The 24231-nt window shown below is 41.3% G+C and overlaps 1 protein-coding gene across 5 annotated transcripts in view; it reads right to left on the bottom strand.

Annotated features, from left to right (window-relative positions):
• The window catches only part of CRACDL (CRACD like), a 62650-nt gene that overhangs the window by 18874 nt on the left and 19545 nt on the right, over positions 1-24231 (bottom strand). For 2 of the 5 annotated variants that reach the window (XM_039714537.1, XM_039714539.1), the window contains exons 1-7: positions 22686-22900; positions 22540-22603; positions 6233-6309; positions 5110-5275; positions 2013-2148; positions 1484-1648; positions 792-860 (exon numbers count right to left, since the gene is read on the bottom strand). In XM_039714537.1, coding sequence (XP_039570471.1) covers positions 792-860; positions 1484-1648; positions 2013-2148; positions 5110-5275; positions 6233-6299 — 603 coding nt within the window. In that variant the 5' untranslated portion in view covers positions 6300-6309; positions 22540-22603; positions 22686-22900. Of the gene's footprint in view, positions 1-791; positions 861-1483; positions 1649-2012; positions 2149-5109; positions 5276-6232; positions 6310-22539; positions 22604-22685; positions 22901-24231 lie in introns of those variants that run through there. The other 3 variants (XM_039714540.1, XM_039714538.1, XM_039714541.1) reach the window with 3 other exon arrangements.

Here is a 24231-nt window from a genome sequence, read left to right as displayed (position 1 = left end):
ATTTCATTTCTGCAATTTCCTTCCACCCCTCCTCCTATTCCTAGAAAATGCTCTTCCCTTTACCCCGTGTTGATTCCACCACAACTCCAGCTGCGGACAGCTAAAAGGGACTCTTCAGAGCTTTCCAAAACAGCCCTTTAATCAGCCAGAAGGGCTGGTTTCTGATTGAAGAAAGCATCCATGCGCCTATACTTGAGCTCTGAAAAACATCACTTCAGCAAAATTCACAGCCAGAATTCGACTGAAGGCTGAACTCAGACTCCTGAGCTGCAATGTCAGCCACTATCATCAGGCAAACACTTTCTGTGTCAGTGTGAGGTAACTTCATACTTAAAGCAGAGGCTGGGCAGATTTCAGAGGATCTAGAGTTGTTCCCATCTCTTCAGTAAGCTTTCTCCCTTATCCTATGCCTGTAACTCAAGCAGCCTTTACTGCAATTTCCCATCTTTGAAAAATGGATACTGCTTCACTATTTAAATCTGGTTGGTTTTGCTTGGAGATTAAATCATGTCTATAAAGTTTGCTAAAGGATATGAGATTTTCTAGAGACATTATTTATTATCAATGGGATAATAATGGGATGACTTTTCATCAGAATTATGTTGATAAATAATCATAGTATTTTATGTTAGACAGACATTAAAACAGCAAACAGACAGGCAGACAATTACATGCATACAAAGTTGGTTTTTTTCAGCAGACAAGGGCAACAAAATAATTTTTTTTAAATATTTATTTTAAAAACTACTCTGTGCAATTACTTGTCCCTTAATACATTTGGCAGAAGTTACCTGTTCTTCTTCTTCACTGCCTGTTCCAGCTAAACTCAAAGAGCTAAGGTGCTTGTGAGAGTCAGAGAACTGTGGGATGGAATGAAGAAGAGATTCAGTAAAAGATGACAAACAAGGTGGATATAATCGCAGAAATCATCTACACAAAGTGCACAAAGGTACTGACAATGTAAGTTGTTGTTCTCTACAGTCTTAAGGATTAGCAAGGACACTACGAACATAAAGTGTAAGACATGCAGATAAAGAATGAAATAATGTCTAACAAAACTATAATTTTAAAAATATCAGATTATTTCATGTTTCTTTGTCCAATGGCAACCCGTAAGAACATTAGAGAGTTCTCTTATCAACACACTCAAGGGGGAATACAGATTTTTCAGCCTTATTTTTTTTTATGTCTGGCAGATCTTTGTAGTCTCTATAAAAACCACAGCATTCCCATGCATGCACTCAATCACATACTCTTCTTCCTAGCTCTGCATTTTCTGGTGTGATATTTATGTTTTAACAAGAACACAGATTTTAAGTAGCTCTTTACAGAGAGTGAGTGTTTTCCCAATTTGAGTGAGGTATTTCTGAATTGCCCAGAGGTAAAATAGGGATACGTAAAACAAAATACTTTATTCTACCACCCACATATAGGTAAAACAAGTCATTAAACACCCATTTTTGTCAACACTGGAACTACTCACTCTTGTTCTCATGCCTGAGCTTAGGCTTTCATGCAGCAAAGACATTTCTGGAGGGCTCCTGGGTAATCCATCATCTTCAGAACTGGTCCCAGCATCCTCTGTTCGCTTTGCATGAAGTCCAAATGGAGGTGGAGGTCCCAATTTCATGGTAGGCTGGAGTTTCAGCTTCAGTGTGGCATAAAATACATTAGCTTATGATAGTGATGGAGGTTTCCCCAGAACATTTGATAGCTGAGGTCAATGAGTTACCATTATTTTAACTTCACAGCTGAATGATCCAGGGCACAGGACATCTGACTTCACACATTCTCTTAGGGAGCCAAATAAACTACCCATTTTTCAGCTATCATTTATGTAGAACCAAGATGAGATACTGCTGTCTAATTAACAAATGCAACATTTGATGTAAACTGCAGACAGATATTACTTACTAATCAAACACTCAACTACAAATACTATCTAAAAAAATCAAGCCTGGAAAGACATTCCATCTCTTGCATTTGAAAAAAAATTATATTGTTTAAATTACCTGTAAAGCTCTAATCCGATCAGAAATGTTTTCTTGAGAAAACACTCTTACTGGCCTTGCAGGCTCTTGCCCAGTCTCAAGGATGAAAATGCTATCATGTGACAAAGCTCTGCTTCCCATAATGCCTTTATGTGTCCTAGAATAAAATAACAAATGAGTGAAAATATGCAAACTTTTTTGCCATTTCTCTTAAGGGGTCTGTTGAATGTGGAATGGGACAGAGGGATGCACAGCATACATCACAAACAAGATTCCAGACTTCCCCATTAATACAGCCATTCAGGGTAATCTAAGTAACACCTTTAAAAACAAACAAAAAAAAATTGTAAATGCTGTTATCTGTCACGTTAACAAACTGAATCAAGGTTAAAGAGAGTTTAACCCCAGAAGATGAGTTATGTCATATGGAAAAAGCTCCTTGGGTGGAAGCCAGCAGCTGGGTGGTGTCACAGGGCCGCTGGCAAGCCCAGGTGCAAAATGGAGTTCACATGAATGAATCTGTCCTAACACTTCTTGCTAATGTAAGACCATGTCTTGCAAATGAGTGACCATTACCATAGGAAGAATAAGTACCTTTTACTATCTAAATGTGGTACAGCATTTAATATATCTCTGCCATACAGATCATTAGCAAAGACATTTCAGGCAATGTAGTCCTTACATGGAATCCTCTGCATAAATCCTTAAAAGGTGCTGTGCTCTATGTCAAAGTGCCTCAGATTTTCTCTCTCCCTTCTCTGTGTGGGACACATTTTTTTTGTTGACAGTCTTTGTGGCTTAGTTGGGGGAAGTAGGAGATGCTTTGTGGGCAGTTTCTCTCATATTCTGTTTCCTACTTCTGATGCCTGTGTTATGTAACTTCTTTTGCAAATGGTGCATGTGGGGTATGAGCACCATGCTTACTTATGGCAATGGTAGAGGAGGCCCACAGACAGACATCTACCTGCTAGGAGGTTTCTTGTGGTCATTTTCCTCACCTTAGCTCGTACCCTGACTGAGAAAGAAAAGAAATGTGTGCATGCAGCATTTTTTAAGAGTACCTTTTTCAAATTTTTTAGATCAGGGAGCTATGAAATGATAAATGAGTGCAGAATAATTGTTTGGGTTTATGTAACCATCAAGTGAATTGAGCAGAAAAGAATAAAGAACTGTATTTCTGGATCCTAGATGCTGTCATAGGGACACTGAAGACAAACATAAACAATCATGGCTGACAGTAACATTTTCCCCATAGTGGCTGCTATAAATATGTTTGATAAAACAATAGCAGGAAAGAGTTGATCTACATTCTTGCTGCAGAAGGAAGGAAAGCCTGCTACGTCTGCTTAATGCATTAGAGACATTAGAAGAACAATTTATCTGAGTGCAAATGTGATCTCTGCAATGCATCCAAGGTCAGACAGACCTATAGCAATTTGCAGAGTAGGTGCCAGTCAGGGCTGCAGTGGTGCCCCATGCGCCAGCACTCAACAAGGGCGGCAGCCACACAGGCAGTGTCACTGCATGGGCACATTTATCCCAGCATTCCACCCTCATTTCCTCTTTCTAGCACACGCATCCCTCCCAGACATATAATGGATGTACCCTGCATGTCTCCGCAGATTAAGAATGTTCAAATTAATTTCCTTCCTTTCAAATAATTTCCTGGTCTTTGTCTGTCTAAATAAATATTAAGAAACAATAATGTAACAATGCTTCAGGTTACAGCACAGGAATATGGCCAGAACAGCCAGAGATGACACCCACTCAGACATGACCTTGTTAAGGCACATGTGGGAGAAAGAAAATCTCACCATCCATGTCTAACAAGACATAATAAGTTGTCAAACAACAGCACTTCACACCACCTGGTGCTGCCAGCCCAGAACTCTGAGGGCTTCAAGATGGACTAACTAACATTACTATTGCCAATGCCATGACAGCAAAAAGAAAAAAACAAAACCAAACTACCAAAGGAAAAAAAAAAAAAAAAAAAAAAAAAAAAAAAAAAAGTTGTTAATAATTTCTTTTGGTTGTTTGGCGCTGCCTGGTGGCCACATCGAATAATGTCGTTTTAAATGGCCGGGATGGTTTCCTTTCCCGTTCCTGGGCACAGCAGCACACCTTGCTTGAGGACCAGGAGGCTTGTTCTGAGAGGCACAACATCCACCAATGCAAAGACTTGCTCTTTAGTTATCAAAGGGGCTCTTCAGTCCACCTCTCTGTCCAGAGACATATCTAATTGTTTGGACCGGGTTTCTCATGGTTATTTTTCATAGTGGGTAATATGAAGACAGGGTTTTCAGAGGCAAAGAGGTACACAGGATGGGACTCATCTGGTCTAACTTCAGACATCAAATTTCAGCTATTTACATTGGAGGTGGCTATCCCAGGCTGCTGTTTGCATTCACTGGGGAGAGATAGGCACTCCCAGAGCCTATTTCAAACATAAGGATGATACCATCTTTGTTAGTAATGCTGACTTCTCTCTGATTATAAAAGGCAGCTGGTAATTAACTATCCCCGTCCATGGCAGAGAGGTTGGAACTGGAGGATCTCTAAAGACCCTTCCAACTGATACCATTCTATGAATCTGTGGTTCTAGAACTCAAATGCAGACATTTTTACTTTGGTCAGATGAATCCCATGTATACAGAGGAAAAGAAGGCTTCAGAGCCTCTGGATCCTGCTGATTTCAGTTGCAGTCATTCCATCACTCCTGCCTTGCTTTCAAACTCTGGCATAAATGGTTAGTCATCTAACCTTGTCTAACAATCCTTAATAGTTACATTTTAGGGGCATAACACAATCCTGGTAGGATATAAACCAATTATCTAATTCATTTTTGAAGATGGGAATTACATTCTTTTGAAATTATAACCCAAAGCTTATTTATGATTAAATGAAAGCTTTTCTCATTAATACTTCTTGCTACACCCCACTCATTTCCCTTCTGATTTGCCTTGCATCAACCATTTTAATTTTTACTTTCCTGGGAACAAAACAACTATTTGAAAATACAGCATTATGAACAAGGGGAGGAGGCAATTTTGGGGTGTCTTTAATCTACAGACATTGTAGCAATTTTGTATTTGTTTACCAGAGTCCAAAGACTTACTCAAGTTCATCTTCAGAATCATAACTAGTGCGTGTGTCATGAGAGGCCGCGACATCATTTGTTGACTGGCACAACTTCAGACTGCTGCTCACAGAAGATGATGTCTCTTTCCTTTTCTTTTTACCAAAAAACTTTTTGAAAGATTTGAACTTTGATTTTTTCTTTCCTAAGTGAAGAAACATAAAGAAGGTGCAACCAGCAGCATGTGCCAATTTTTGAACAATAACATTTCTTTATAATTTTTTGCATAAGTGGATTTTCTCCTGGAAAATGTAACACAGTCCACTGTTGCATTAATGTCTTTCAAGACTGTACTGACAGTATAAAATTACTGTTATATTGGAGAATGGATTACAATGTTTATAAGACATAAGAAATAACCAGTGGTATAGAATCATTCCTAATAGAGTTTCTATTTGTCTCTTGAGGTAATTAAGCTATGAAGGAAAAATTTTGTCTTAACTGCCTGGGATATGAAAAAGAAATTATTACTTGGAAACCCACTGCCTTTGTTCAGCAAGCTAAATAGTGATGATAAGAGCAATGCTACCAAAACCAATTTAAATGTACAAAAGGCATACATAGGTGAATGCACAGTGCTGGGAGGCTAATGCTGTTAAAATGTTGGGTTTATAATACATCGAGAATATTTTTAATGCTGATTACAAGCTTCAATGGATCACAAAGTATTCCTCTAGGAATCAAGAAATAACCTTGAAAGGCAGTTCTAGCCTTCTCAGTGAGGAAAGACCTAAATTAGGATCAGTTGCAGCCCTGTGAAGGAAACTCTTTCAAATTAAATCAGTGTTTTCCACACGAATTCCAGCACTTGTGCCTGGCCTGTTTAAGTTGACATGACAGTACCGCAAGGCATCCTTGACAGCATTTAATTCACTCTTGGATCTCTTGGGTAAAAAAGTTAGCTTGGTCACAAGATGATATAAAAAATCTTATTTCAAGCCTCTGAAAATGCTGAAAATATGTAACAGCTCTTGGAAAAAGGTGAAGAGAAAAGCAGAATGAGCTCTCTAAACGAACAGATTCACTTCTATGATAGAGCTAAGGCATAGAAGCTCAAGAAGTTACAGTACTTTTCATTCACCAGGGAAGGTAGAAATGATACCTGAATTGTCCTCTCCATCTCCTTCAGCCTCTCTCATCTTAGGGTCCATTGTCCTTGAGGAACTCATGTGGCAGTCACTAAAGGAGGTACAAAAAGTGTTAGTTGTATCAACAAAATAACAGTACTTCGCTATATATGTGTACACATACATAAGGCAAGTTGCTAAAATATAAGATATAGAATAGTATATTACATGTATGCTTACACAATATGTCTCCATATATGTCTAAACATATGTGTGTGTATGTTATATATATAAATATACATAAAATATACATAATATATAAAAATATCCCATATGGTACTTATCAGCCTATAGAGAAGTATAATAGATTACACAGACTATTTCCACTTTCAGAAGACAATATAGTACATGACAGTTTAGTCGACCAGCCCCTCCTGTCTCAAGACTGACTTGGTGAATTCTTGAATGCTTCTAAAAATATGCATCAGGGGAGCTGCTCTTCTTTGATTCTCCCTGTCTCAGCCCATTCAGGTCCAGAGACAAAATGACAAAATTACAGCATTTGAGCAAGTATACAAGTAACAATAGTAGAGAACCACACATATTTTTCTCTTATTTATGTCCAATTCTAAGTATTCTGCAGGTTGTGTTTTTTCTTCTTTCTAAAGAAACTTGGGAAAAGGTAGAGATTCTTTCCATTCCTTTCTTTTTGTATAGATAACAGAGTTAGGGAGAATTAGTAACAGAAATACAAGTAAAAATAAAACCACTGTAGTAACAGAAAATACAAGTAAAAATAAAACAACTGATTTTCTTATTTTCTTCTCTCTTCTTTACTTTTCAGAACCAACATATTACTTTGCTTATTAAGGTTTCTAAACTAAAAAATAATTGCAGAATGGTACATCTCCAAAGCCTGAAGACAATTTATTTGTAATTTAAATTATATTTCTGGTGCAGTAGTCTGTTTGTGCTATCTTTTTTTCATCTGGAGAGCCATAATTTCATGGTTAAGGGAGAAGAAAGTCATGGATGCCATTGATTGGATAGTGAGTTAAATGCTGCAGAGTCACTCTTTGGGCTGTATTGGTGACAGATGCTCATGCCACAACCTGCATGGGAGGGTGAGTAGACTGTGGCTGTTTTGATCCACTGAAGTACCAGGAGACTTAAGAAATAAGGTTTGTAAATCCAACAAGCTAGTGAAATGGAAATCAAACCTTTATTACTCAAATCTAAAACAGAACAACACATCACCTGAGCCATCTGCAGCCACCTGGGCTGGGCCACAGCGCAGGGCTGCAGGACAGCCATAGCAAAGGCACCTCTGCTGGCTGGCAGCTCCAGGGCTGCTGCACCAGACAGACCCTCAGCTTGGGTGTGAAACACCCCCTGCCACCACCCACCGGGTACCAAATCAGAATTACCACAAACATGAGGGTGAGCAACTTTTGGTCAAGGGCACCTGCCTGAAGTATGGAGAATTAATAAGGAACTTACCCTAGGAAAAAAAAATTGATGAGGGTGGTGAGGCACTGGAACAGTTGCCCAGAGAAGCTGTGGATACCCCACCCCTGGAAGTGTTCAAGGTCAGGCTGGATGAGACTTTGAGCAACCCAGTCTCGTAGAAGATGTTCCTGCCTGTGGCAGGGAGGTTGGAACTAGGTGTTCTTTAAAGTCCATTTCAGCACAAACAATTCTGTGATCTAGGATACCTTTATTTTTAAAGCAAATGTCCACTGGGAGGTGACAGATAAATATGTATTGTGGGCTGTGGCATACCTAGTCAATTGTTAAACAGGGTGTCTCAGATTCCTGCTGTCACGTTGCAGCAGCAATGGCAGGAATGTAAATCAATATCTTTAAAGCTTCAGCTGTTATATGCATGCCCTGTAGCATCTATAAGCTACACACATCCAGAAGCGGGATTCTACTGTCTCTGCATAAATTGTGGATGACATAACTCACATCCCCAACTGTGGTTCATTGGCATCAGGCTGCTGCATTCAGCTGCACTCAGGTGAGGAGATATTATTTTTTATCCAAATGTTTGTATGCCATACTTCACTAGTTCTCAATAGCAAAGCCACTGGGGGATAAACCCCCACACAGTGACAATGTTTGTTGGAAACATGCAGGCAAGTATAAACATGTTCCCTCTGGCAAAAATCAGTCAGAGAGTATATTATATTCCTGACAAACCAGAATTATGTTCCTGTCCCAAACCTTGGCAGCCAAATTTCTAGAGAATAAAACCAATTTAAAAAAAAGAGAAAAGTTAGCTCTGCCCATAATGCATGCAAAGATTAGTGTGATTTATTTTGTGACATCTGAGGTCACAAAGAGTGTTTCCCCTGGATGCTTCAAACATTGAGGGACACTAATATGTGACCAGGGTGCAGCATAAATCTCCTCACTTAGAGGAAACAGAAGGACACTGAACCTTGAATGGGCCCTCTTCTTGCCAGTCGAGCATTTTGAAGCAAGATCCTGACTCCCTTTCTTTCCTCATGCAGCAATTCTTCAGGCCCACCACGTTTTTGCTATTTCCACACATTATTTAAGAAGGTGTGTCTTACCCAGAGGAAGCACTATTGTATCTCTTGCAAGAGTATAGGGCTGGAGCCCTGGCTTGTGAGAAGGAAGGAGGTGCTTGGCCACTGCACGTGTATGTAGTCCTCATATTCCATCACCCCTGGAATCCTGGGGATTTGGTTATGTAGGGAAATCAAATTCCTATGTTAAGGCAAGATGCAGGTCAATGTGCCTCATTTTTTAATATTATTTGTTCTGGATATGACCCATCCTGGGCCAATGCTGACCTGCTGCTGAAGGAGTTGTTCCATTCATAAGAGCAAGATAAAACAATTAAAAACAACATATGGAGCTGACCTACTGGCAAGGGGAAGTTGAGCTGTCTGGCCTCACATTGATTCTGGTTGGGATTGTTATAATCAGAGAGAGAATTGCCAAAGTTTGATTAGAGCTTGTGAACAGACGAGTAAATTGAACTAAAGTACAGGAATGTAGCAGAGACCAGAGTAACATACAGTCACTACTAGAAAAGATTGTAAAGGACACTGTTGAGGTACAGGAGAATGACTCTCCAGAATCTTAATAATATTTTATTATTATTTATTATAATAAAATGTAGTAGCAAGTGTATTTGTGGACCCAGATGCCTCTGACATCTGCAAGTATTTTAAGGATCACATGTCAGAGTGATAAAATCAGAAAGATTTTATATGACCTGGGGGTTCTAAATTTGTCCAGTATATAAATTATTTGTTACTTGCCAGCAAAACACACTAAGATTGTTTGAGAGATACTGTTTTTCCATGTACTGCTTTATCCAGGGATTTCTTTGTTTAAGGACCTTCCTGAGAGACATCCAACTCAGGCTGTAATGCTATTAATAAAAAGTACTTTTAAAATACTTTTAGAGTAGAATTTGTCTTTCAGCTTAGTGATTGAGCAGAAACATAATTGAACCCAGTGATTGTGACAGGCATGCGCAATTTCCATAACACCAGGTCCCACCACTGCTGCCAGTCATCCCTAGACAGCTCAGTGTCACCTGAGGAAAAACTTGGCTGCTTTGCTGTGGGAGAGCTGCCCAAGAGACCCTGGCTGTGCGCAGGGAGGAAGGTTGTGCAGGTGAGATAATTTTGGAGTGAAGCAGAAAGCAACCCAAGGTGTGGGTCACAGGCACCTGCATGCAGGAGACACCAGGCACAAACACCAGTGGCCTGAACCTCCTGTGCAGGAGCCCAGAGACTCCTTTACCCTCAGCAAGGAAATGGTTATTTTAAATTATGGTAAATAAATCCTGTAAGTGTGGGTCAGGTAAGCAATATTGGGTTTGCAGGGAGGTGACTGTAAGGCTTTTAATAAAAATTGCCTCTCAACTCATCATGCCATTTTAAGGATTTGGTTTTCAGTTCAAAAGACAAGTTTCCAGCCCAAACCCAAGGCTTGGTGTGACTGTCCCAGGCCAGTGGTGGCTGACGCAGAGGAGGAAGTGACAGCAGCCCTTGCAGCAGTGACTATGGTGTTGTGCAAACATACACCATGACAAGGGCAGCGAGGTGCAGCCACCCGCCCCATACCAAGGACGCAGGAAGAGTTTTGTGCCTTCTGTTAACAAAGGGAGATTTGTTTGCATCAAGGGATGAATGGACACATGCTTCCTTAACCTGAGAAGGGCACGGGGTTGGGGTGAATCAACAGGCAGCAGAGAGGATTGGAAGAGCTTACAAAATGCTTCTGGGCAGTGTGCTGGTGTTCAAATTTTCAGAAAAATGCTCAGAAGTCAAAAGATTCGTTTTTAGCAAGCCCTGGTTTTGAGCAAATGCTGAAGCTGACACTTAGCCACTTACTTGAGCACTTTGCCAAGTGATGGTTTGCGTTGGAGCAATATCCCAAGACAGTGTGCAGAAATACTGGTCCTTGCTGAGCATCCAGCAGCTGCCAGAGATCCCTCTGTGACACTGCAAGCCAAGCACTGCCTGACTTAGTGTCTCAATCACATTCATTTCTACCTTAAAATTTACTGTGTTGTTTTTATTAACATGGGGGAAGCTGGTAAATGCTTCAGCATTTCAACCTGGTGAAAACACTGGTTTCCACCACCAGGAGATAATCCTATTTTTTTCCCAAATATATAAACTCAGAGAACCATACTATCTGTATCTTCCCTTTTTCTTTCAGTATAATGTATTTTAATGGTATCTTTAGGCATATTTTCAATCTTTCAAGCCTATTCCTCAACATCTGCAACAAGACCTCCAGTATTAATACTTTCATCATAGGAAAGATTTTATTAAAACATGATACGTAAGAAGATAAACCAAAAAATCCAGAGTTTACCCTTGATATGACTGTAACTGCTTGTCATTTCCCTGATGTAAACAGAGATTGCAGTTTTTGCTCTGGAGCCAAATTTTTTCACCCTCAAAGCATTGTTTAAAATCTACAATGGTCTACAAGCTTAAGAGCTGTGCAATGAAATACTGACAAAATCCAGCAGCTTTGAATTTGGCACCCACTGGGATGGGTGGCATTCATTGTGCACTTATGCTTGGATCTAGAGGCTTGGCTGCTGAGCTTTCTCATTTCCAGTTTCCCCAAGGATTTACTGAAGTCCATCACTTAATTAAATCATCCTGTGATCTTAAAACTCAGCAGGATTTTCATCCTAGAGAAGCAACCTGCATTGATTCTCCCTAGTTAGCAAGAGTAAGATTTACCACACTGCTGGCAGGCACACCCTTTTCCTCTTTTATTTTCCCACATTTTATGTGTGGTTCTTTTCACAGTGGACTACTAGAGGTACTTGGTTTATCAATTCATTATGAGCTTTTATAAGCCAAATATAATGTCTGATGACAAATTGCTAAATATTACCTGTTTATAACAGTATTTTTGCTATATCGGACTTTTCCCAGCAGAGACTTTTTTCACTTTCCTTCTTCCTTCCTAAGTTCTTTCTAGATAAGCTGAGATACAAGAAATACATCTGAGACCATGCCACTGCACAGAATAGAGATGGAATATAGCAGCACAACCAGTTTTTTTTCCCTTCTTATCCCTTTCAAATGCCAGTACACTGAAAAGTGTGTATCCAAAAAATGAACAGCAATTTACATCTTTCACTTCTCTTTTGTATACGAATATCCCTTTTCTAGTAGAAACACGAGGAGTTAAAAAATCTGAATTTAGGGAAATTATTTCACATGAGACAAAGAGCTGCCCTTTTCTCAGGACATCACAATATACACTAACATTCCTACTGGTATTAGACAGCCTTGAAGATTTGGTGGGGGACAAAAGAGAAGAAAATAAAGCAGGGATTCTGGGGATATAAAGAAACCCAAATACTTAGTGATACTCCTCTAGCTGAGAGGGTAACCAACGCAAAACCATCCTAAGTGCCAGGAGCAAAGACTGAGGCAGCCAATTTTCATCCTCCCCCTCTCTGAGGACTCAGACCTGAAATGAAGGCACCATCCAGAGGCCACACAGCCTCTTCTCCTGTCCCTTGGACTGCAGAAATGGGACAGTGCACAGTTTCCAGAGGGAGCAAGCCCAGAGTGCCTGCCATGGTCCTCTGCCATCCCAGGCACATCAGCAGTGCTTTCACAACCCTGCAGGCACTCCAGCTCTGGCATGTGCATCAGCAAGAGCACCACCTGGACACTGCCCCAGGGTGCCATGCCTTGGCATAGCACAAGTTCAAAAGTGTGTTGTGATCACCTGCCTCCCATGCAAAGCTTTATCTCTGCAGCCAGGGGAGACCTTGTGCTGAAAATGTTGTGCAGGGTGTGGCAGAAGGAAGTGTAGGACAGCAGGCAGGTATTCACACAGCTCAAAAATCCTTGCTGTTCAACATACCTCTCTGCCCTGACCTCCTCCTGCTAACAGAGATCACTGTCCCCTCTTCAAATTCTCAAACAACTTTCAGTGCTCTCAAGCGATAATGCTTGAGCCTAGACAAAACTAAATCTCTCACAGTATGTCCAAATATAAAATCATTTCCTAAGGGCAGCCATCATTGTGAGCTTTTCTTTCTAAGAGGTCTAAAAAGCATAGGGAAGTGCTCCCCCTGAGCTAGCACAGCACATGTGAGCCCAAGTATTAGGAGGTCCACATGAGTGAGGAGCAGGTCTCTGGAAATCTCATTAGTCTGTATAAACACATCCAAAAAACTCATAAAAAGGACAGCAGAATTTCATAACAACTGCAACACCATTTCCAAAGCCATACATTTTCCTGCTTCAGACCTCTCTTTAGGTCAAAGGAGTTTCACTTTTCATTTTTTATTTGGCCTCCAATTTTTAAATGAAGTGAACAGATGCACCTGAGTGCATGCTTACATACACATGCCATCCTAGAAGCTTTATCCAGAGTGCCAGCACTGGGACTGAATGGTCATTTTGCCTTTCTACCATGTGTCAGCATCTCCACAGTATCTGTACATATTCTAGCTGTGTCCTCATCATTTGCAAACTATTAAAAATAATTTAACTCAGAGAAGACATTTTCTGAGACATTTTCTGCACTGGTCTGTACTACCAAGTCTAAATAAAATATCAAAAATAAACTTCATGCCAAACTAGGGAATAAAAACCACCCTTTCTCTTTTTGTATACAACTTTGCCTTCTGTTTTCAAAATTGGGCAGACAATCAGCTCCTTCCATTTTGTTCAAATGCTGTGTATCAGTAAACAAAAATATTGCTTTGCAAAGTCTATGACTTCATGTGTTCTTTGCTGTTAGCACTTTACACTGATGTCCATGAGAACATCAACAAAACGTGGTATTTGCACAAATGGTTGGCTGCCTGAATGATAGTTTGCTATCCATTTTCATCTATCTCTCACTGAAGCTGGTACACGTTACCCATCTTATCTGCATTATTGGTTAATAAAAATTTTGTTTCCTTGCTTGTGGCTAACATTTATCTCCAGCAAATGCAATGTTTGTAGCATACTCTTATGTTAAAAGATAATCTGCATATTGCACAATCACGTTAGTGTGGTGAGAGCCTCTGAGCCACTCCTTGTGCTCAGAGCAAGGCTGGCTCAAGTGTCTTTGCTGCCAGCATCCTCTCCATGGCTGCACGGGTCCTAGGCCAGCATCCAGGTGAGAACACACATCCTGAACATAAAGTCAATGTCCTTCTCTTTTAAAACTCTGCCAGTTCAGGATCTTCTAATCCTGTCATAATGAAGAGAGCTAGCTGTGAGTCATGTGCCCTTTCTCTCAGAAATAACTAATAAAAGTCAGTTGCACCAGCACGTATCTCTTCCAATGCTGTTCTTTGCATCAGAGTTTGTTATTCTTCCACCCTCAGCATGGGTGGAGGTGGAAGAATACCAAGCTGTGCCACAAGAACCAGCAATATGTAACTATTGACACCCTTGCCTTTGCAGTACTTGCATCTATCACTCAAATTCCTGTTGCACGCAATGTAAACATAAGGTGGTGCTGGACATCCCTGTGATCACTGAGAAGAGGCATCAAGGCATGTCAGGTAATAAAACACCTGCTAGAAGGAAGACTGGACAGGAGAGATAGCATAGAGTTTGCTGCCTGGGCTTCAAGCTCAAGCCTTTCTGCAAACAGGGCAAGGCCTCCCATGAATAGCAGGTGAGGCTTTATGGGCCACAACAGAGAACTCTTCCCAGTCCTTGAAGGGTTTTCTGGGCATTCCGTCATTTTCAGCCTTCCACTGCTGTTGAGCAGTGTGTATTTTCCTTTGCCTAACCAGCCCATCAGCATCTGACCCTGCTATTCCAAAGGCTGTGCAGATTCTGATCAGATCCTCATCAGCCCTTCTGCCATGTCCCTGCCACGAGCACAATCCTTTCTCTATTACAAGCACAGTGCATCTCCAAGAGATGGGAGGGAGAGATAAAAAACTTCATTTTCTACCTCTTTTTTCCCCCCAAGAATTAATAGACCTTCCTTCCCTCAGAATTTCTGGAGAGGTGAGAAGCACTCCATAAAATAAACTTTCCTCCTAAGCAGCTTAGGAGTGAGGTTTTTATTTTTTAAAACAGTGCATTGCAACAGAACACACAAACAAAAAAGGCATTAGTAGGACTGCCCAGTCTGGTGTCCTGGATAGTGCAGGAGTTAGCTGTTCCAGAAGGGTGAAGGGAACTTTCTTCCCTGATAGAACCCATTAACTTGAGGGTATGCACCTTCACAAAGGTCACACTTGTTCACAGGAAAAGCCTTAGCTTGACTTGCATGTTTTCTTTAAACAAACAAAAAACCCCAACAAACCAAAACCAAAGCAAAGCAAACAACCACATAAAAGAATTACAGAAAGGGGGGTGCGGGGAGGAGTCTGCATGGGCAAAAGAATAAAGCAAACTCATGTGAAATGTCTTATTCCTATGCAGTAATCCTTTCCTTCTTTCTTGTTTTCGGCTTTTTACTTTTGCAATTTAATAGAGGGGCCAGGAGATTTATTCCACCAACATGGAAAGCATGATTACAAAGAGAACTGTTAAAGTAAAAAAGCCACATTGGCTCTCCTTCTTCCTCAGCATTTAGGGATAATAAAGGCATAGCTGTTTTATACAAAGACATAAGATCTCCCCTAGCTAGCTGACTACCAGAGATCCTCTGCTATATTTATGAGCACAAACAGCTCAGTACACTACCAGACTTTTAGGTTTGTACCAGCCATTATTACTGATAGAAGCACAATCTGTATTTTTGACTTAAATAATATTAAGTGTTCACATAGAATATTTTGCTAATTATGTTCTGAGGAAGGTCATACATTTTAACAATAGCAGGCTAACAAACTCAGAGTCAAGTGTCAGTGAAGTATTAAAAATTCACTGTGCCTCTCCCTGAAAAGCAAAAGAGAAAATAAAGTAAAAGGCCTTTCTTTAGTTAGAACAAAATTACATTTGATTCTACATATTGCAATTGCAATTACTGTTAAATTCAGCACTGAGAACATTCCTGAAGCTATTTCACAAAAATAATTATACCAGGTCTTTTGGTATTCAGAATGAGTAGAAATATCAACAGCGTTATAAGGTCTCAGTGCCTTCAAATTCATGGAAATATAACAGGGCTTTCATTGATTCTTCCTTGTTTTCTTGGAACCATGAATACAATAAATTGTCTATTCACCTGCATACACACACACACACATTGCTTTTGTGGTGAAGAAAGAGTAAGCCTCCCCTGCAAGCACAGCAAGCCCTGAGCAATGGCTCACTGACACCTCCTGCCCCATCAATTAGCCTAATGTAAGGGTGTTCTTGTACAGTGCAGAGGTTAATGGCAGTTTAAGATGCAGAAAGTGTTTAGCAGTATCTGGAATGAGATCCTTGTTCAGCTTTATCTGCTATTCTGAAGGATACTCAATGGGCCAAGTTAACCAGACAAGGAGATCAACTGCTAACATCTAGAGCTGAATTTGGCCCAATTTTCACAGGTCCATAATGCGTGGTATAGTCAACAGTGTAATTTCAACAGTTTTATGAAGTTTCTTTAAAAGTAAATGACAAATCTTTCAAATGTTGGGTTCAACTGAATACAGAATATAGTTATATCCTAGGCCTACTTCCAAATATTTTGCCATTAGTGCAATGAAAATTAGGCAAACTTAAGTAAGAAGGAAAGTGAATGAAATAAAGAGACTAAGCTGGGTTTTACCAGATTCCTTGGGAATTTTTGTGCTGGAAGAATGAAGAAATTATTGAAATAATCCATGAACCATGTGCAGAATAGTCTTAATATTGGACATTTAAAATAGAGAGAAAAAACCCAAAGTTGGAAATGCAAAGAGAACGAAATATATATTTCTAGGAAAAGCCTGAGTCCTTCCAGGCAGAGAAACACCAGCCTACCAGCTGAGACTAGGCAGAACATAAGCAGGCCAATTTCCAGGACCTGCTCATGACAGGTGCCGTCAGGGGCTCTCAGTCCTCAGCTCTACCTCATTCCAGCCCAGACCTCTCTGCTGAACCGGCTGCAGCCGTGTGCTAACCTGGAGTCCCCTCGGATGCAGGGGTAACAAGAAGCCATGTCTCCAGCACAAGGACCAGGTCACACTCCCGGGTCATCCTAGCACGAAGGAGCAGCAAGAATGGAGTGAGATCCAGCTGAAGGCACGGGATGGCAGCGGGACGTGGTGGGGAAGGGGAGCATCATGCCCTGCATTCCCTCTGTAGATCGCAGACTCTGGGGCCAGTTTCCCCCCCAGCTTCCACACAGTCCGTCCCAGACGTACAGCCACTGTCAGCACAGTCACAATCCTCTGAAATTTCCCCAGGCAACAGCACTCACATATTTCAGCAATAACTGCTACCTTGTAAACACATTCCACATTCCTGTTGCATTAAACCCCACAGGTCAAATGCAAGCTGAACAGCCTCTTGTTTAACTGTTGTACGAGGCTTGCTCTGAGATAGTACATGCGGCAGATTTCATTTGGGAAGGACCTTATTTAGCCTCTTTTGACCCTTCCTAATTTAGGCCCTCTCAGCCTTCAAATTATAATTATTTTCTTGAGCCCTGATGGGAGACAGATGAGCCACGGGCTCCTTTATCTTTCCTCCACACAGTAACATTCAGATCACTTCTAGAAGAAAGAGCACGAGATTTTTAACACAAGGTTACCATAATCCATTACTTCCTCAGAGGTTTCAGGTAGAAGTCCAGTTAAGTTGGACTTCATAATCCAAATAATTTCCTACACAAAAAGACTGGAAGCTTGCTTTCTGTCCATGTCACAATAAACATAATGGCTGAGTCTTTTCATCTTTATTTGGAACCTTTCTCCACAGTCTACAAGAAAAACAGTCAGGATTTCACCAATGTAAGAGCCATAATCATCTGCCATTTCCTCCCTTCATGACATGAACTTGCAAACTTTTCATTCTTACTATCTATTCAGGACTTTAATTGTTCTTTATATCTGAAAGAGAGGAAATATTTTTCTGTAGCTCTTATCTCATTTACTTGCAGGTCCATGCTCCAAACCACACTGTGCTCCAAAGCAAAGATATGAGCAAATGGAAATAACTGCCACTAGCTCAGATTCTTGTTTTCTTGTTCACTCCTTCCCTGCAGCAATAATCTCAGCAAATATAACCTCTGGTGAGCCATTCTGTATGTATCACCTCCAGCTGCTGCTTCAGACTTGCAGACTTTTGAAAGTCAAAACCCTGAATGCAGCCTAATAGTTTTTACTGCCACCTTGTCAGAAATCCAGAGGCAAGTCTCTAGTGTGCCACCTGCACAAGCCCACTCATTCCTTCGGACTGGGAAGTAGAAAGCATAGCACAGAATCACAGAATTGTTAGGGTTGGAAGGGAGCCCTGGAGATCATCAGGCCCAAGCCCCCTGCCAAGGTAGGGGCACCTAGAGCAGATGACATAGGAACATGTCCAGGTGGGTTTTTGAATGTCTCCAGAGAGAGAAATTAAACAGCCTGCCCGGGTAACCAGTTCCACTGCACTGTCATCCTCACATAAAGAAGTTCTTCATGTTGAGGTAAAACTTCTTGTGTTTTAGTTTATAGCTTTTGCTCTAATCCCATCACTGGGCGCCACTGAAAAGAGTCTGGCACCATCCTCCTGACACCTGCCTTTGAGACATTTATATCCATTAACAAGATCCCCTCTCAGTCCTCTTTTCTCTAGACTAAATAGGCCCAGCTCCTGCAGCCTCTCCTCACAAGAGAGGTTACATGCTTCTCCTGATGTTTTTCAAGCTCTTAGTCCCAGAGCAGGGACCAGAGTAAGTCTCCATGCAGAAGTAATGCTCAGCTCCAGGCCTGTGCCTTGGTCCAGCTCAGCTCCCCCTGGCACCTTGTGGGGTAGTGGAACTCAGAAGGCAAAGGGAACTTGATCTTGGTCCCCAGGTCTCCACTGGAAGGGGTTCCATGGACCACAGATGGAGAATACACTGTGAGAAATGTCTCCCTTTTCCCACATCACCACTTGCCCCCAGCCTCTTCTCCTTTCTGCCACTGGGACAGAAGTTCTTCCCATCCCCCTCTGACACAATAAGCATCTTCCTTGTTAAACTCCTCACTGCTTCAGATCTCTGTCAGAAATCTCTTGTGTGCATACTTGCCTCTGGCAGCATATCCCTCTCAGCAATGGAGAGAGGAAGACATTTCAGGAGTGAAATTACTTTACCTGAAAAAGACACCCCTCTGCAGAGGAGCTCTCTTCCTTTCTGCCCCTTCTAAACCTAATTTTCAGGTTCCTGTATAGCCTTTGGGGCTTACTTGGCAAGGGGGATAGGATGGTGGGGACAGGAATGTAAAGCCATTTGGAAAGATCCCTTTTATCCCCAGGCTCCCTTCTTTGAATATACCACAAATGTTTTCCTTCAATTCTTAAAAGCCCAATGAGACGCAGGTTATTAATTCATGACTATGACAAGATTATTATGGTTAATTTAACATGTGCAGGCACTTAAGTAACTACTGTTGGGAAATATTTGTCATTAATTCAAAAAATTCCTGCCTGTAATTTAGCAAACATAAATGCAAGTGCGCAGCAGAAATCCAGCGTGACATAAAGAGCACTCATCTGCCATCACCTTTACATGTGACTGTACAATGCTCGATCTCTGCCTGATTTAAATAAGCACAACAAAATGCACTGCAGTATTCATAAATTAAATGCCATTGACATTCATATGCTAGAAAGAGCCCAGATGTAGGAAGAGAAACAGAGAAGCAGACAATATCCCCATGGGCAGCAAAAGGGACACCATTGGGAGAGAGGGTGGCAGAGCAGTATTCCTAATCAAAGCTCAAAAAGCAAAGCTGTGCATAGAAAACCTACTTGTGTGGGCTTTTCCCCCACCTCCTGTGGGTCTGCAGTAATTCCTACCAAGGCAGGTGGTGCAGAGTGAAACCACCAAAGTGGTTTCAGTCAGGAACAACCTGTCTCTCAGGCATGGCACAGACCCCCAGGGTCACCCCATCACTCCTAGGGAAGGAACTCCCTGCCTCAAACTGCTGTGTTTTCCTTGCTTTCCCAGGGAGCTAGGTGAAAATTCTGTGTGTGCAGAGCTAGTTACAGCAACAAATCAGAAACTCAAGTCCAAAATAACCAGTCTCATGGCATCTCAGAAAGGTCCCAGCACTTCCTGGCCTTGGCTGTCCCTTGGACAGGTCCAAAGTCAGATGAGTCACAAAGGCTCTTCAGCTCTGTGGTTTTGCAAGACCTATCACTATCAGATGCATCCCCCTATCAGCCCTTCTCATTGCAGGAGCTCCATGCATTGCCTGGACTTTTTCAGTTCTCTCATATGGTGAGAACTCCTTAGGGAAATCCTGAGGAACGTTTTGGTACACTTATATCTTCAAGCTTCATATAGGTGTTTCAGAATAAAACTTGGGAACATACTATCAGAGCAAATTTCCATTTGGTGCAAGCAAACATTCAATATAAGCCCCTCACAGGCTGATTAAAGCCTTATTTTGAAAACTATTCAAATTCAAATGCTATTCCAGAACTTTGTAACTCTGATGGTTAGAAAATCCCTAAATGGCTGGTATATACCTGTTTGGTTTTGTGCTAATGTAATACTTTCCTTGAAGGAGCCTTTTTCTTTTGCCACAGGTATTTAGAGAAGATCTCCATCTCCCCTTTCAGCCTTCATCTGCAAAGCCAAATAAGTAATGGCATCTTAATTTCCTCACAGATAGAAGCTCTCTATTATCCTGACATTTTATTAACTTTTTTCTGCACCTGCTCTACTCCAAGCCCACCTATTCTGGCAGCCAGATGCCCAGAACCAGACACTGGATCCCAGGCAGCCTCTATAGCTAAATGACACTAAGATAACTCTTTGATTTAAACTTCCCAGCTCCTAATTAGGCTTGCACATGTTGACAGACAAATAGAGAGAAAGCATTCACCTGCCTCCTCTTGACTACTGAAGAATCCATGTACATGTTTGAGCTATTTACTGTCAAGAAACACTGTTTGTGCAAGGCCAATGTTGCAATAACCTTTCCAGACTTGGCTCTTTCCTAGGTCCAACTACCCAGATGCTGCTGCTGACTGCCAATACCAGACTACAGGACCCATTCCAGCTTCTTTTCAAACCCCGAAGTGCCAGCATACGCTCCCTTGGCTGAATTTGCAAGGGCCCAGCCATCTGTGTATCTACAGAGTGTTTCTGGTTGTAGGTATAATGGGAAAATATTTAGCCTTTTACATGCAGTTGGCAAATATGCTAGCTCAAGCCTGCAGAAATTCTGATCCTCTTTGCTTAGGGGCCTCCTTTTTTTAAACATTTTAAAAATATTTGTGAGTCACAGCAATGGGTAGGAAATGAGATATCTAGCAGAACTCCTAGCTCTGCCAGAAGAGCATTACTAAGAGGACACTACCAGGCTTTGTGAACAGAGAAAAGATCAGGAGGTGCTGGGTGACTTAATCTCCCGGGTCCCATGCTATGTTCTGAGGGTGCTGTTTTACTGAAAGAGCTGGATCAAAGCTACTGAAGAGCTTTCTGCTGTTAACTGCCTCCTGAAAGTTGTTGACCTAGAGACCAGAACAATTAAATGAAATGTGAAGCACCTCCTCAAACAGATATTTTTCCTACTCTGTCCTACATCACCTAATCAGACAGTAGTATGAAGTTACACACTTGGGAGATCTTTTTGTAATAAAGGACATCACGAACTGCATGAAGATACTGACCTGGTGTATATTTTTTCACTCTTCTTATGTGGACACACACCCTGCAAGTTCTAGGAATGAATGTATGAGCTCTCCCAGAAGTATGATAGAGACAAAAAGTCTGGGATACCAAATTGGACATGCACACTTAAAAAGCAGCTGCTGTATCAGGTATGCAATGTGAGACTCTGGGAATTGTTTTTCTGAATACTAAATGTGGAAAATATCAATTGAAGCTGCACTTAGTGTCTCTGAAGAAATCAGCTTCTGAATGCCTCAGAGTCAGCACTCAAATCAAACAGCTCCATATTAGAAATAATTAAAATATATTGCCTGAAAATAATCTGGTCTTTTATGTCCCTTTTCAGAATCCACCACTACAACCTTCTGTGCAAAAACCATATAAACATGCTTACAGTGCACCTGTCCCAGAGATGGGCAGCCAGATCTTTGGTTGATGTCACTTGGGGTGTCTTTGCTCAAGTTAATTGGAGCTATATCAATTCATATTTCTGAAGAGATGAAAGGTACTACTTCTAGACTTCTGAAAAAGGCAAGTTAAACAGCTTGTATGCACCAGGAAACATTAATTTCCATGTTTTTCAAAATATGGAAACTGTATTTTCTGTGAGGAGTGGTCCTTCAGAAAACTATCATGCCAGCCCTGCACCAGCACTAGATACAAACATGCTCTGGTTTGATTCCCACCACCTCTACTATTGATGAGAAGAGAAGCTACAACACAAGGGAGAGGTTTTTTTTAAAGTATTTTTCTTAGAATGGCACATTGCTCTAATTTTTACATTTGACAAAGAGTTTCTACTTGTAATCTATCACAGGAAAACAAAAATCTATCACAGGGAAACAAAATCCCATTGTGTTACTAACCAGAGGCAATGATTGCTGGCCTCTGCAAACAATACACAGCCAGAGGGACTTGCTGCTTTCTATTTTGCAAATATGCTACCAGCAGTGAGTTGCAGTGAGAGCATGGCAACCAATAACTCTTGAACACTTAAAAGATTTTTCATTAGCCAGTTCTACAATAAATTAACTAGAGATGTTTAAAGGTTGTTTTCAACAATTATATATAAACACACACCACAAACAACAAAGGAAGACAGTTCATCTTTCTACTTAACTTTTTTACTTACCATCCAATGAAACTTTAATAAGTACAAAGGCAGGTTAATAATCCCAGAACTGAATGTTGTGCACCTGTGTAACCAAAAAGCACATTTCACCTGTAGGAAAACAACCCTTAAAGTACCTCAGACATGAACTTTCTTCAGCTGCTTACCTGCGTAGGTTCCTGTTTGTCAGATTCAACACACCACAAAAGGCTACTGGTGTTTCAGAAGGGATCTGTCACCTTGCCAGACATTTAAGTGGTAGCAAAACCAGCAGAGGCACTTTCAAGTTTGTGCAGAGAATTCTGAAAGTCTCTATTCGGTTCGACTTGGATAGTGCATCCTACATCTCATCAGATACCCAGCATGGGGCTACTCTGCCTTCCCGAAGCATGAGTTATGAGCCCTGCCCTGATCCTTCCCCAAGTGATCCCTGGATCTAACGCGGAAGGAGTCGGTCAGAGGAAAAAGCACCAGTATCCCCCAGTTGCTAGGTAACAAGCAGGGAGATCCTGACCTGAATTCTTAGCGGAGGCTGATGTTACTCAGGAAGCTTAGCTGGGTCCTTCCTGGAAAGGGAGGGCCGTGCCAAAAGTTACTCCTGGCTTTGTAAAGGCCACTGCTTAGCACCCAGGACAAAGGGACAGCTGCTGAGATATTTTTATGATTAAAAAGCACCTGTTGTGAAAATAGGAAGCACACATACAAAACTTCAGGGTGACATTTTCTGCTCTTCATGCCAATGAAACCAGAAAGTTTTTAACCTTAAAATAAGATCTATGTCAAATCTGGTCATTAAATAAAGCAGAAGAAACCACCCACCATGTGCACAGCCTCAACATTAACAAATACAACGAGAGAATATTAAGCATATGAAAACAAAAAAATGTTATCCCATACACCATACTATGAAGCATAATCTAAAGCCAAGCTCAAAATAGAAAACTGAAAGGAAGTAAATGAGGGAAGTTTATGATGACACAAGGACTCTGCATTTTCTGGCCATGTAGATATTTTGTTATTGCCATGCCATTGTATTAATTACTCTATTTAGCTTGCAAATTCCTCGGGATGTATTTTCTAAAAGATGAAAAGTAAATGCTGAGCCAGACCTGAAGAGCTAAAGTGCCTCTGAGTCCCTTGGATGGGGTATACCCAGCCCTATCATCCTTGTATAGCAAAAGGAAATAATGCCTCTGCATACACAGCATAACACGAATGTCAAAGACCCAATTATCTGGAAAAGATGCCTGTTTGCTTTCTACTGGCTCCAAGGAACATCTTGGCAAAAATGGCATGAAAGCAGCGCCGTGCACACCACGTATGGCGAGGCTCCCACAGGCTGGAGGGGCCCATGAGGCTGGGAGGGCTGAGGGGTATCCGTGCAGAAACAAGTCCTTTCATTCCAGCCGGCTGCTTCCCCATCCCATCTGAGCACATTCTCACACGTGAGCAGCTCCCTCATTGCTCAAGCAGATTCTGCCAGTCCCAGACAGGAATATCTGTGAGGACTCCAGCTCAGCCAGGGCAATAGCTTCCATAGCTCTGCTTCCATATCTCTGCACAAGTTTGCAGTGGGTGTACCTACCACCCAACCACGACACAGGCAACTGTTCTGCTAAAGAAGGGTCTCAGGGACAGCAGAACTGGCCTGTCACGTCTAGAGAAGTCCAGCTACAATCTTAAAAGGAATCACTCCACAATAGCCTTCTAGCT

This window comes from Passer montanus, unplaced genomic scaffold, assembly GCF_014805655.1.
Source record: "Passer montanus isolate IOZ18808 unplaced genomic scaffold, ASM1480565v1 scaffold3, whole genome shotgun sequence".
NCBI classification, from domain to species: Eukaryota; Metazoa; Chordata; class Aves; order Passeriformes; family Passeridae; genus Passer; species Passer montanus.
The sequence above is the reverse complement of the archived record's forward strand: the minus strand, read 5'-3'. Positions and strand labels throughout refer to the sequence as shown.